Here is a 12,690-nt window from a genome sequence, read left to right as displayed (position 1 = left end):
CGTCGCGATGACGTCCGGACGCGACGCGGCGCGGACGACGGCGACGGCGCGGGCGCGGTGGGCGACGGCGCGGGCGCGGTGGGCGCGACGGCGGTGGACCGCGCCCGCGGGCGATGGATGGGGTGACTGACGACGCGCGCGCGGCGTAGGGCGAACGGGATCGATCGAGCGATCGATCGACTCGAGATCGATCGCTCGCGTCGGTTGAGACGCGCGCTGAGACCGCTGGGGGGGGAGAAACCGGGGAGATTGTTGAAGGGATTGATTCACGGCGCGTTCGGAAGCGTGGACGCGCGGCTGGAGCGAGCGACCGCGGCGAGGGCGCTCGAGCGAGCGAATGGAAATTCGAGGGTTTTTAAGCGGTTTTATGATTTGTGCGACGCGATTGGACGAGGGACGGTGCGGTTGAGTGATTTCCTCACGGCGTGCGCGAGCGTGGGGTGCGGAGCGCTGTGGACGCCGACGCGCTTGGATGGCGTGATTGACCGCGTCACGGCGACGGTGCGGTGGAAGAGCATGAGTAAAGATGAGATACGGTCGGTGTTCGCGTTTTTGGTGACGCGAGCGGACGACGTTACGGGGGAGTACGATGTGGATTACGACACGTTTGCGAGCGAGGTGGAGCCGCGAACGCGCCGAGACGAGGAGATGAAGGAGGCGTACGCGCTCTGCGACGAGCTCATCGGGTGCGGGGCCGTGGCGGCGCAAATTTTGGAGATTTTGAATAATCCAAACATTGAGGCGTTCAGTGACGAGACGGATTGGGTGGGGGCGGACGAGTGGGCGGCGATGCGCGATACTCGCGCCGAGAGCGGGCGAGGCGTCGGGACGGCGTCAGATTTCGCCAGGGAAGCGCAGCTCATTTCGGCCGGAATCAGGGCGTGCAGACTGAATCGACCTCGTGATATCGAACGTTTGGTCGACGACGAGGGCCTGGACGTGGATGCGCGTGATGAGACGAACGAGGGGCAGACGCTACTAATGATTTCAGCCGCAAACGGAAACAAAGCCGCGTGCAAAAAGCTTCTCATCCTGGGTGCAATGCCGGACGCGCTCGATACGCTCGGCCGCACCGCGGTCGATGTTGCGGCTAAGTACAATCATTTCGCGTTGGCGGAGTACTTGCAAACACACGGGGTTCCTCTGGGATCGGACGGCGCCGACGGCGTGACGCATTCCAAGGAGAACTACGAGCCGTTTTCTGAATCAAGTCGGCACGAGTCGCCAGGACCTGGCAAGAGCGCGTCGTATCGCGATAACGACGACGATGATGACGACGACGACGACGATGGAGACGGTGAATTCGCGTCGCCGAGCGCGCCTCCGATGGATGTGGACGCCGCGCTCGCTGTAGACGAGCGCCGCGCGGTGGATTACCAGAGCCCGCTGCTGACCCCAGACTAGTAGACACAAAAGAACGCACGATGTATTTATTTATACTCTCTAGGTGGCACGCACTCTTCGAACTCGACGCGTCGCAGCTCCGTCGCGTGCCACAGCGCCCCGTTTCCGATCGGCGACTCGAACTTGTGCACGTTGCCATCCTTGAGCGTCGGTCCCGCCGTACTCGGCGCGTGTCGACACTTGTGTGCATCCCAGTTTGCGACGTAACACTCGCACGAACAAAAGAACGCGCGCTCCCACGTATCAAACGCCACCTTTCTTCGACCGCACACGGTAAATCTCCAGACACTGCGCGCACTCAAACGTGTCGCCGCACGCGCCGTCGCATCCGAAACAAAAAAGCGTCTCCTCGCGAGGTCGTCCTCGGTCCAACTTTTGCCCACGACGCCCGTACGCCTCCCGCACCTCCGCCGCGGTCGGATCTAAACCCGCGCGTCGCATCCTCGCCGCGTTCGCCGCCGTCGATCGTCGCCAGAACGCCTCCCACGAGCGTTCGTCATCGCTCTCGCTCTCGCTCGCCGTTCCCAGCTCGGCGTCAACTTCGCGCTCGAACGCGTCTCTACGCGCGCGCTCGCGCGTCGCGCGCGTCTCCGAGTCCGAATCCTCGGCGTCGTCCGGTTCGTACTGCCGCATCGCGCTCTGCGGGCGCGTCCGCGGCGTCGGTCGCGGTCGTCGTCCGAGCGTTTTCCGAGCGTTTTCTCGGTGCGCGTCGAGTCCCCATCGGACGAGTCATGACTCGTCGCATGCACGCGTCGACGATCCAGCGGTCGACGTCGCCGATCGATCGATCGTTCGACGCCCCGCCGTCCGCACACGTCCGCGGTCGACGCGCGCGCGCCCGCGCGACGCCCCGAATGGATACCATGAGCGCCGTCGCCGACGCGTTGCTCGACGGCCCCGGCGCGTCGACGGGAACGTCGGGGAAGAACCCGTTCTTCCCGATCGCGCCGCCGCCGGGCGTGGTCAAGGTGCGGTGCGAGCGCACGGGATACGTGATGACGAAACCGTTCGAGGCGAATAACCCGATGCCGGAGGCGTTCGATCAAACGTGCGAGTACATCGTGAAGATGCTGAATCCGGTGATCAAGCCGAAGGGTCAGGGGGTGAAGAAGGCGGACGGCGGCGACGCGGGCGCGAGCGGACAAGGGAAGAAGAAGGAGAAGAAGCCGACGGCGCCGGTGGAGGAGGTGGATCCCGTGGAGAAGGCGAAGCTCGTCGTCGGTAAAGTGGTCGAGGTCGGACACGTGGAGAATAGCGATAAGCTGTACCTGTGCCAGGTGGACGTCGGCGAGGAAGCCCCGAGACAGGTGGTGACCGGTCTGCGCAAGTTTGTCCCAGAGAACGAGCTCAAGGACGCGATGGTGCTCACGATCGTGAACCTAAAGCCGGCAAAGTTGGCGGGTCAAGCGTCGGTGGCGATGATTCTCGCCACTGAGTACGAGGCCGAGGGCGAGACCAAGGTGAAGCTCGTGCGCGTTCCGGAGGGCGCTAAGTGCGGCGACGTCGTAACGCCAGCAGGCACGGCGCCGTCCGCGACGTACCCGAAGGAGTGCAAGAGCAAGTTTTGGGACGCTGTGAAAGAGAAGCTCGCCGTGAAGGACGGCAAGGCGATGTACGGCGATAAGGTGCTCTCGTGCGAGGCGGGCGAGTGCACCGTGACGGACGTGCCGTCGGGAGCCAGCATCAAGTAGTCAAATAGCGAGCGCGATTATCGTCAGTTTGTCGAATCAAAGTAAAAAAACAATTGAATTTAAAACGAATCGCTCACGATTCACCACGACACGGCGACGGAGTTTACCTCCCCAGGGGTGCCTCCATTTTCGGACGACGCGATCCACGAGTATGAGTCGTTCGGATCCTGACGCACGTCCACGAGCTCGAGTGAGTGTCCAGCCTCGCGTGTATTCGGCCATGTACCCTTATCGTCGTACTTGAGCTCGAACACAGTGGCGTTCGATCGATCTAAAATGCGAATCGTCTCGCCCTTGGCACTCAAACCAAAGCGAAACGAGCCTCGGACGAGTGCGCCGATGGCGACTTCACGCTCGGCGTACGCCTCCCTGAACGCCATCTCATCTCGTGCTATGACGGCAAATGATTTTGGAGCGATAACGGTATTTTCCGGAAGCACGAAAAGATGTTTCGCAACCTTTTCCGGTCGAGCCTTCTTCAACTTGCGCGCCGTCAAGTCGGTGAGTGCAAAACCGGTTAGATTGACCGTTAATGTCTTTGATGGATTGTACAACTCGACCCAATCATCCGAACCAGCGATTTCAGTCACCAGTGCGTCCTCTGGGGACGCCTGCTCATAACTGATCTCGGTGATGATCACCTCTCCGTACGAGGTGTCTTGTTTTCCACCCTTTCGCTGCGCGTGCGCGCATCGCGCGTTCGTACAAGCCACGACGATCGCCAGCGTCGTCGCCAGCGTCGAGAATCTTCGTGCACGCACCATCATCGGCATCGCGCGCCACCTTGTGACGACGCGTGCTCACCATCATCAATAAATGTACACATGGCTCGGACGAAAACAAACAAATAAACTTAGCTAGAAAAACAACAATCGCACGCCGGCGGCGCCTCGCGTAATCCCTCCCGCGCCTCCAAGAAAACCAATCCCAACGAATTCCCGTGTCCGTCCACGAGCGTCGACGCGTACAACAACACCCGCGCCCGCGCGCGTGATCCCGCCGCCACCTCCGCCGTAACCGTCCCGTCCGACGCGCTCACCGTGACCGCGAAAACGTCCTCGCATCGTCCCATTACTCGCTCAACGTACTCCGGAGACACCCTCGAGCGCTCATCCTCGCTCGCCTCGTCCGTGCGCTCTCTGTATCGCGCTCGAGCGCATCGAAAGACTAAAAATCGCGGCTTGTACGCGCAGTCTCCACGGACGCACATCGCGTCCCCGAGAAACGGCCACGCGCACAGGATCCACGCGCCTCTGGCGCACGCTCGACGCTCATCTACGGCGCCCGCGTAGGACGCGCCGGCTAAGTGACCGAGCGACGGCATCGCGCGCGCGTCCGTCTCTCGCGCGACGGTTGGCGCCAACCGTCGACGTAATCCATCCGTTTGTCCGATCTCGTGTAATGTATGCCATTGTAACCTCTGTGTACCATTTATCAATAGACGTGATTCACCATGATCATATTGCCGCACGTCTGAAAACCATGAAGCGACACCGCGAACCGAACCTTTTCACGCCACTCGAGGCGATCCCTCGGGTGATCTAGAAAAGAGTCCACCAACACGAGTCATGACTCGCGAAATACCGCGCGCGCGAGGTCCCGCTATCCCTAGATGCCCCCCGCGCGCGCGCGATTCCGCACTCGCTCACGCACGTCCACGCACGATGTTCACCGTCGTCGCCCGCGCGCACATCGCCCCCGTCACCAAGGCCTCCGCCAAGCACACCAAGGCGCACGCCAAGGCGGCCGCCAAGCCGGCGATCGCGAAGGCGTTCGACCGCGTCAAGCTCCCGGCGCTGACGCTCGCGATGCAAGCGGCTTCGATGGTCCCCGCCGCGCACGCCGAGGCCGGGAAGCTCTTCGACTTCGACTTGACCCTTCCGATCATCGCCACCGAGTTCTTGCTCCTGATGACGATCCTCGACAAGACGGTGTTCGGCCCGGTCGGGAAGGCGCTCGACGATCGCGACGAGTTGATCCGATCGCAGCTCGCCGCGGTGGGGGATAACTCCACCGAGGTCGATAACCTCATCGTACGTCTTTGTGAACTCGTGAAATGATTTTAGACGCGTTTTTTGAGCGCTCGCGCGGGGGGATAGGACGTCGCTTCGCTCGTCGGGAGGGGAAGATGGATCGTTTAGGATCCGAACGTTTTGGGGTTTATCCAACTGGTGGAGTTTGCGCGCAATGTTTAGTTGATGATTCAGTAGTGGTTCGTGACGCGGTGACTGACGATTTGTGATGTGTACGCGAACGCAGGCGCAAAAGGAGCAAATCATCGCGGACGCCCGCTCGGAAGTCGCGGCGGAAATCGCGGCGATGAAGAAGAAGATGGATGCCGACGTCGCCGCCGCGGCGGACAAGGCCAAGGCGGAGGTCGACCAGCAAATCGCGACCGCGATGGCCTCTTTGGAGGAAGCGAGGAAGTCCTCGCAATCGCAAGTTGACGCGCAAGCGACTGCGATCGCGGATCAAATTATCCAAAAGGTTGTGAGCGTCTAAGCGCGCGCGCGCGAATGACGTGAAACTCGTCGGGAATGAGAAACGTTGCCCGACCATAGCAAACAGCCACCGCTTAGTCTTCAATTCCTTGATCTTTGTAAGAGACGTCGAGTCTCTGTATCTACATCTACACTACGTTAAACGCTACTCGTTTCTACTATTCTACAGAAGATCGTTCTCGCTGGGCAAACGCCCGAAGGCGGCGCGCGTTCATGCTCGCGTGCGCTTACTCGCACGCTCGCCCGTCTCCGCGATCTTCTCGAGGGCGTCGAAGCCAGAAGGTTCGACGCCGGCAAAAATGGCGCGTAAGAATGCTCGAGCAAGCGTCCCGGCGCGCGAATCACCTGACGCGCTCGCGGCGACGGCTCTGTCGAGCGCGCCACCCGGCGCGAGAGCGGCTCCGTCGACGACATTGATCGTTCGTTTGATAGCCGCGTCGGCGTCGGATAGCGCGGTATCGTCATCGAATATCTCAACAGCCCTGAGCAAGCACAGATGGGCGGCGATCGACGGTAGACGGAGAGCCCGTCGCGCGTCGTCACTAGCTCGGTGCTCGCAAGAGCACATGATGGCGGCAAAGCGTGAGGCCCCGCCACACTCAGGCGAGCTGAGAAGGGCGTTCGCGAGTGTGTTTCCGCCGTTCGCGAGCGCGTTCGCACACCATCGTGCGGTTTGCTCGAAGGCATCCTCGCCCGCTTGCACAGAGACGCGTAAGGACACGTCCGTGGCGTGCGCAGCGGCCCACGAAGCCGAAAAAGTCACAGCATCCGCAAGCGCGCGGAACGTCTCTCGTGTGCACCTCTTGGCGTACCGCCCACCACCTTCGGACGAGACTATGACTTTGAACATGTCATCGCGAAGCGCACTCGAATTCGGCGCCGCGTCGACGACGCGACAGAGCCTGGAGATTTCCACCGGATCGCCCACTTCGGCGATGCGCCGCCGCAGACGCGTTGCGAGCTCGTGGTGCAGCTTAAGGTATGGACCAAGCGCAGCACGACGACCGGCGAGCTCTACACCAGAATTCGCTGCATCGTCGCCGTCGCGTAAGATCGAAGCTCTGATCGTTTGAAGCGCAGACAAATAATCCGCCGCCGTCCCAGTTGGGCCAAGATAAATTGAGCCCTTATGACGAATCAAAGTCACCAGGGCCTCAGTCGCAACTTTGGCCGTGGACGCCCTGAGCGCGGGCGTTTCACCGGAGCGAATATTGTATTTATCGTTTACGCACGCCGCACGCGTTATGGAGGCCATCCACGCGATGAGTCCACCACCTTCAACGAGCGGTCGCGCCGCCGGTAACACAGCGCACGCTCTCGCGACGAGATCGAGCATCAGGAATCTCGCGTAAGATTCCGCCAAAGTCGCGCTGTAATGACTCATCACGACCTCGAGCGCGAACGTCTTACGAAATATCGTCGCGTCAGTCTCATCCTTCAGTGAGGCGCGAAGAAGTCTGAGGATCCACAGTCGATGCTGCCGAGCATCGACGTCTCCGCTATTGAGCATCGGAAGGAACATCGGCAGTCCGCTCAAATCGAGCGCGGCTCGCCTATTCAGCTGCTTTTGCAGAGGTAAGAACGTATCTGTCTCGGGATAAAGAGACGAAAGCATGCACTCAGCCGCCAGGGTGGCCCCTGGAGAGGGCCAGCGCATCAAGGACGAAGTTGTCGCGTTTCGCATAGCGCTGAGGCATGCCAATACCTGTGTTCGCTCACGGAATGAGTACAAAGGATCACTGATCCGATCGTTCATCACGGAAAAGATGGCATATGCGATGCGTCGAGTGCTTTCATCGTGCGACGCGAGCGCGGCAGCTGCAAGAGGGGCAAGGCCCCAGGCGACAGCCTCTCGCGGATCCATGGCGCCTGACATCAGTGCATGCATCGTGAACGGCAGCATCCACGACGGGTCGTACCCAAAAGGTACAATTTCATCCACATGAGACGCATCAACCGATACGTTGCTCGGTGGCGTTGTTCGCGACATTGGAAACCTCGCGGCGGTCGCCGCCGCACGACGAGCGTCTGGTGGAGAGCCTTCGCGAATGGCAGAAGCCACAAGAGCTGGGGACGGATGGGAGTACAATAAGTCGTCAACGTCGTAGCCCGTATCTTCATTTCGTCGAACGGATATAGTAGTTTTCACGAAATGCGTGACCGATTCGCCCCAGAGATATCCGATTGAACGCAACACTCCACCGCCAGTACTCGCATCAATGTCGAGCATCAACTCTTGTGTCAGGCAATCCGCTTCGCTCAACGTCGCGCCGTAGCCTGATGCCAAACTCACTATCACGCGCGCGTTACTGGCACGCCACTTCATGCACTTGTTCTTCCCGTTCTTCCCGTCCGCGTCCTGCAACTTCCAGAGCAGTCGCATCACGCGCAATAATTCTAATTTGAGTGCGCTTGCGTTGTTGGGTTCACTCCTCTCTTCGTGCGCAGATGACTCTCGCACCGCCTCAACTATTGACTTCATCGTAACCGACATCTCACGCAAGTTTACTGGAAGTTCGGAATCACCACCGCCGATGACTGCGGTCAGCGTGCGCTCAAACATAGGATGCGAAATAATCTGAGAGAGGATACTCTCCGCAACGGCTTGCATCTCAAACTCTGTCGTTTGAAAACCGAGTAAAACGGTGCAAATTCGCCCCATGATTGCTAAACGACGATGTGCACGGAATTTGTGCGCGATGGACTGCTTCATGAATGCCTGCGACGCTCTGATGAGTTCTCCTATCAAACGCTTGTTCATGGGCACCGTTGTGACGTCTCGCTCAAAAAGCCCGTCGAGAACGCTGGCAAGACATTCGGCGAGAAACTTCTCAGACGAAACATCTCGACTCATTGACGCGTTCATATTCGTAGACTGTGTGAACAACGCGAGGGTCTGTAAAGTAGACGTCAAGAACATGATTTGCTCGGTGATACTTTCACTTTTCGCAAACAGTCCCATGGACACTCGCGCGCGGACGATGTGATCTGGATGCCTGAGAATCGCCCATCCCGTCGACGGCATCACGCGTTCGATGAAACGATCGCGTTGTTCCGAGCCAAACTCGAGGGGCGATATCTTGATGCACGACACCAGTGTCTCTACACCGTGCTCTTTCACAGAAGGCGACAGCACGTCTTTCGACAAAAACTCGTCCATGAGAAAGTCTCGGTACGCGTCGGCGACAACCTTGGAATGCTCCGACATTCGATATAACGCGTCCCATCTCATTGCGCCCCGAGCGAGCGGTAACAATCGCAAGATGTCCTCACCATTTGAGATCCTCGCGGCAGCACCGACGATGAACTGTAAAGCGAGCGCGTCGGACTGCGCCAAAAATGCTGCGGCCAATTGCACGCGGGCCTCTACATCTGATTCCTTCAAGACGACACGAACCAATTCCGAGGCCTCCGGGGCTACGGCTAAGTCTGGAGCCTGTCCCATTAACATTTCGTCCGAGGGTAATGCGTCGAGCGCTCTTTGAGCGACCCGACACGCCTGCGTGACACCCGTTGCATCCAGCCTTGATGACAGAGCGCTACGAACAAGGTAACGTACAGCTTGCATACGCACGCGAGCGCTCGGCCCGGCGAAGCCAGCGACGTCGGCGACTTGAATACCCAGCAATGTAGCACCCGAAAGCTCAAACTTCTCCAAAAGATCGAGCTTTTCGTCGTTCGTTGCTAAAGCAATGAGCGCTACGTTGACAGATGTCTCAACGTTGGGCTCATGCAACACCGCATGAAGTCGATCCACTGATCGCTGGATGTACGGTAAATACATTTCACGGTCGCTTGAGTTCATGTACGCGTCGTATATGACCAAGTCCGCGAGTGAACGATCCGTGGACTCGTCTAAAATGGCGTAAAGCGAAGTCGTACTGAACAACGACAAGCGAACGGCGCTCAACATATTTTCGCTTTCATAGCGCGCTCGATTCAGAGCGACTCGACAAAGCTCAATCAGTCGAGTTACCGTTCGCACATCGCCTCTCGCGTGATTCCACTTGCACCAAAACACGAGCGATCTCGTCACTCGGATGAGGTCGCGTTTTGGGCACATCGTAATCACCCTTGCGCACAGCTCGCTTGCCGGCGCCGCTTCACTCATGTCTGCACCCAAGAGCGGTCCAGAGACGGATGAGCACGCGGTGACGACGGCGGTGGCGTCTAGGCTCTTCACGAGAGACAATAGTAACGCCGTATTCTCATCCAGCTCATCCGACGAACCGAAAATGGCCATTGCCGCTACGTCTGCTCCAAATGGCGCAAGCATCGGACCATGCGCGTGCATGGAGAACAATGCGAGACCCCTATCTTCAGGAGAAAGTGCGTACAAATCGTCCAGAGCTTGCGATAATGCTTCGTACGACCACTCAAGCGGCGACGTGCCGTGCCTACTCGTATGCTTTCTTCGAGCACTCTGTGAATCTTGAACGCTTTCCTCCAAACATCGTCGTGTAAAAGCTTGTAGCGAATCCATCGCTGGGTAATAGCCCTCACCCTGATCTCCAAGTGCGTGTTGCGCGCACACCGCCACAGCCCACGGATCGTAGCTAGTCTGAACGAGACAAATCATCACGGAGGATACGTAGGCGCTCACAGCGAGTTTAAACTCTCGCGAGCGCTTCTCACTCTTGAGCACCTTGCCCACGCTTTCACATGCCGTCATGGCGAGTGAGCTCACGGCGAGCGTCGCCGCACTAAGATGACTTTCGGTGAGATCATTGATGCTGAATCGGGTTGGACGCGCGTCGTTCGAATCTCGTAGTACCCGTTGAACCTCCGAATCGTGCTTGAATCTTCGTCGCGTCGCTGCCGTGGTGGCCTCAGCTAAGAATTCAGTGCACGACATCAAAAGTTCTCGTGAGTGCTCGAAACCGTTCGCTCGGAACGACGTGAGCTTGTCTATCCACACGTCTGCTTCCGATGAGCGATCGTCCAATGAACCGGAAGTCACCAAGTAATGCTTTGCCAGTCGTCTCGCTGCTGCGCGCGCCTCGACGGAGGTCGCGAATATCACGACGCGAAATACCGACAGGAGGTGGCCTTGATTTACCCCTGAGTCTTGAAACGACGACGATGATGGAACGTTATCATCCTCGTCTGATTCGCTCAGTCCTCTCGCCGCGCACAGTACATCGATGACGGCGGCAAGTTCAGTGGAGGGCAAACTCGTTGGGTCGTTCGACGGCAGAAGCTTGTTGAAATCAACCTTTGCGTCCACGAGGGCCTCCGGGACGGCGCGAACCTGCGCTGAAATGGCATTCAGAGCGTGACAGCGCATTAACAATGCCGCGGTCCACTCTTTCGTTCCCTCCTTCGCACTCTTACTCGCCGTGTACGCTGCCATGATGGATTGAACTTCGGGAAGGAACGTCGTCGTCGCGAGGCGGGCGTTCGATGCGAGTTCCTCCAACTTCCAAACACGTTCACTCGCTCGCACTCGCCCCCCTGCGATCGCTATATTCAAGTGAGCCAGTCTCGACCTGATCGCTCTTGTGACGTTGAGCATCAGACACAACGTTGCATGTCGAATCACGGGCGACGTGTGCGCCAGTCCTTTTGAGAGCGTCTGTTTTGTCATCCCGGGAGGAATGACGGCTTTGATGAAAGCTGACCCCTCGGCTTCACCGACCGTGTTTGCGCCATCTAGACGAGCCGCCACCTCGGTAGATGCGACATCGCGCCCTGCGGCAACGGAAATCCTACCCAACACACTCGCGCTGGTCAGCCAGTGCGCCGATAATCGCGGATCAAGCGTGAACTTTGCGCCCGGAAGATACATTGACGCCAACAACGGGTGCGTCTCGCATGCGCTCAGTAGAATTTTCAAATGCGCGTCGCACTCGATCGGTCGAAGCTTTTGCAAGAGTCGAACGACCGTGGCGCACTTCTTGGAGACCACTCCAGACTTTTCGGGTATCAATCCGTGCGCAGGGTCGGTCAAGAGCTTCACGAGCACGCTCGTCGCGGCGAGCGCCGCTTTCCCATCCGCGGCGTGTACGTCCTCGCTTTGTCCAGCTATCGTCGCGAGTTGTTCGAGACTGACGTCTCCGAACAGAGCTGCGCGTAATCTTGCCGGGACACCAATTTCGTTCGACATGACGTCGTGTTCGATGACTCGTAAGACTCGGAGCTGCATCTCCGCCTCGTCGCCCGCGATGAATCGCGCGACGTTTCCAAACAAGACGCGTTGCGCCAACACCGGGCGTAACAGCGCCCTGTCTTTCACTGTGAAAAACGCCAAGACGAACTCACAAAACCCCCTACGCGTCGAACCAGACATGACGTCCTTCGGCTCTTTTCTTCTCTTCACGATCGCGCCCTCTTTTGCCCGTGTGTCTCGCGGCGGCGACGCGAGTTTCGGCAGCGCCGCGAGCGAGAAATCAAACGTGCGAAATAACTCCGCCGCACACCGCTTCCCCCGTCCCGCGATGGCGGCGAGCACGACAAACGCCGCGTTCACCCGCACCCTGATCCCGCTTCCCAGGTGACTATAAATGTGCCGCATTCGTCGCGTCATGATGGCCCGAGCGAGCGAATCGAGCGCCAACCGCTCGCGCGTCGTCCCCCGCTCCCCATCCACGTCCCTCGCCCGCCGCATCATCGCTCCGCACATCCTCAACAGCGGCACGCACACCTTCTGCGCGTGATTCGCGTGATACCCATCCCATATCGTCAAAACATCCGCGAAATCCGGCGACCGCGCCAGGTACGTCTGCGCGCGTCTTCGTCAGTCCCCGCGTCCCCTCAACCCGCGTCTCACCCACGTCTCACGCCTTCATCGCGACCACGCGATCGCACGCACCTCCACGGCGCGTTCACCGAACGCGTCCTCGCGTTCCACCGCTCGACGGACGATCTCGATCGCTGTCGTCCCGAATCGTCGCTCGTCGCGCCGCCCGTCAGTCATTCGCCCACGCGCGGTCGTCGCGCCGCGTCCTCTCCCCTCGCCTCGCGCGCACCTCTCGCCACGGCGTCCGCATCACGCGCGCGCGACACCTCCTCCACCGCCGCCGCGACGCGCGCGTCGTCGTCGTCGTCGTCGTCGTCGCGCCCCATCGCGCGCGTCGACCTGGCGGCTCCCCCGC

General features: G+C 59.4%; 7 protein-coding genes across 7 annotated transcripts; 3 read left to right on the top strand and 4 right to left on the bottom strand.

Moving 5' to 3' along the window:
* Positions 1-516: 516 nt before the first annotated feature.
* OT_ostta01g00880 (Ankyrin repeat) lies at positions 517-1,404 on the top strand (the record flags this gene model as incomplete). The annotated part of the gene is made up of 1 exon (XM_022985244.1): positions 517-1,404. The coding sequence occupies one exon, from the start codon at positions 517-519 to the stop codon at positions 1,402-1,404; it is 888 nt and encodes a 295-aa protein (XP_022838143.1).
* Positions 1,405-1,430: 26 nt separating this feature from the next.
* Positions 1,431-2,037, bottom strand: OT_ostta01g00870 (hypothetical protein; the record flags this gene model as incomplete). Its single annotated transcript, XM_003074101.1, has 2 exons — positions 1,431-1,637; positions 1,675-2,037. 2 exons carry the CDS (start codon positions 2,035-2,037, stop codon positions 1,431-1,433), a joined length of 570 nt encoding a protein of 189 aa, XP_003074147.1.
* Positions 2,038-2,258: 221 nt separating this feature from the next.
* OT_ostta01g00860 (Nucleic acid-binding, OB-fold) lies at positions 2,259-3,095 on the top strand (the record flags this gene model as incomplete). Its single annotated transcript, XM_003074100.1, has 1 exon — positions 2,259-3,095. One exon carries the CDS (start codon positions 2,259-2,261, stop codon positions 3,093-3,095), a length of 837 nt encoding a protein of 278 aa, XP_003074146.1.
* An 80-nt stretch (positions 3,096-3,175) lies between these two features.
* Positions 3,176-3,868, bottom strand: OT_ostta01g00850 (Lamin Tail Domain; the record flags this gene model as incomplete). Its single annotated transcript, XM_022985243.1, has 1 exon — positions 3,176-3,868. The coding sequence occupies one exon, from the start codon at positions 3,866-3,868 to the stop codon at positions 3,176-3,178; it is 693 nt and encodes a 230-aa protein (XP_022838142.1).
* Positions 3,869-3,948: 80 nt separating this feature from the next.
* On the bottom strand, positions 3,949-4,419 carry OT_ostta01g00840 (unnamed product; the record flags this gene model as incomplete). Its single annotated transcript, XM_003074098.2, has 1 exon — positions 3,949-4,419. The coding sequence occupies one exon, from the start codon at positions 4,417-4,419 to the stop codon at positions 3,949-3,951; it is 471 nt and encodes a 156-aa protein (XP_003074144.2).
* Positions 4,420-4,759: 340 nt separating this feature from the next.
* Positions 4,760-5,597, top strand: OT_ostta01g00830 (ATPase, F0 complex, subunit B/B',bacterial/chloroplast; the record flags this gene model as incomplete). Its single annotated transcript, XM_022985242.1, has 2 exons — positions 4,760-5,128; positions 5,355-5,597. 2 exons carry the CDS (start codon positions 4,760-4,762, stop codon positions 5,595-5,597), a joined length of 612 nt encoding a protein of 203 aa, XP_022838141.1.
* Positions 5,598-5,807: 210 nt separating this feature from the next.
* Positions 5,808-12,661, bottom strand: OT_ostta01g00820 (Nucleolar pre-ribosomal-associated protein 1,N-terminal; the record flags this gene model as incomplete). Its single annotated transcript, XM_022985241.1, has 3 exons — positions 5,808-12,317; positions 12,408-12,469; positions 12,565-12,661. The coding sequence occupies 3 exons, from the start codon at positions 12,659-12,661 to the stop codon at positions 5,808-5,810; spliced, it is 6,669 nt and encodes a 2,222-aa protein (XP_022838140.1).
* Between the last annotated feature and the right edge of the window lie 29 nt (positions 12,662-12,690).

Source organism: Ostreococcus tauri (genome assembly GCF_000214015.3).
Source record: "Ostreococcus tauri WGS project CAID00000000 data, contig chromosome 01, whole genome shotgun sequence".
In the NCBI taxonomy this organism is placed as follows: domain Eukaryota; kingdom Viridiplantae; phylum Chlorophyta; class Mamiellophyceae; order Mamiellales; family Bathycoccaceae; genus Ostreococcus; species Ostreococcus tauri.
This window is presented reverse-complemented; position numbering and strand designations above follow the sequence as displayed.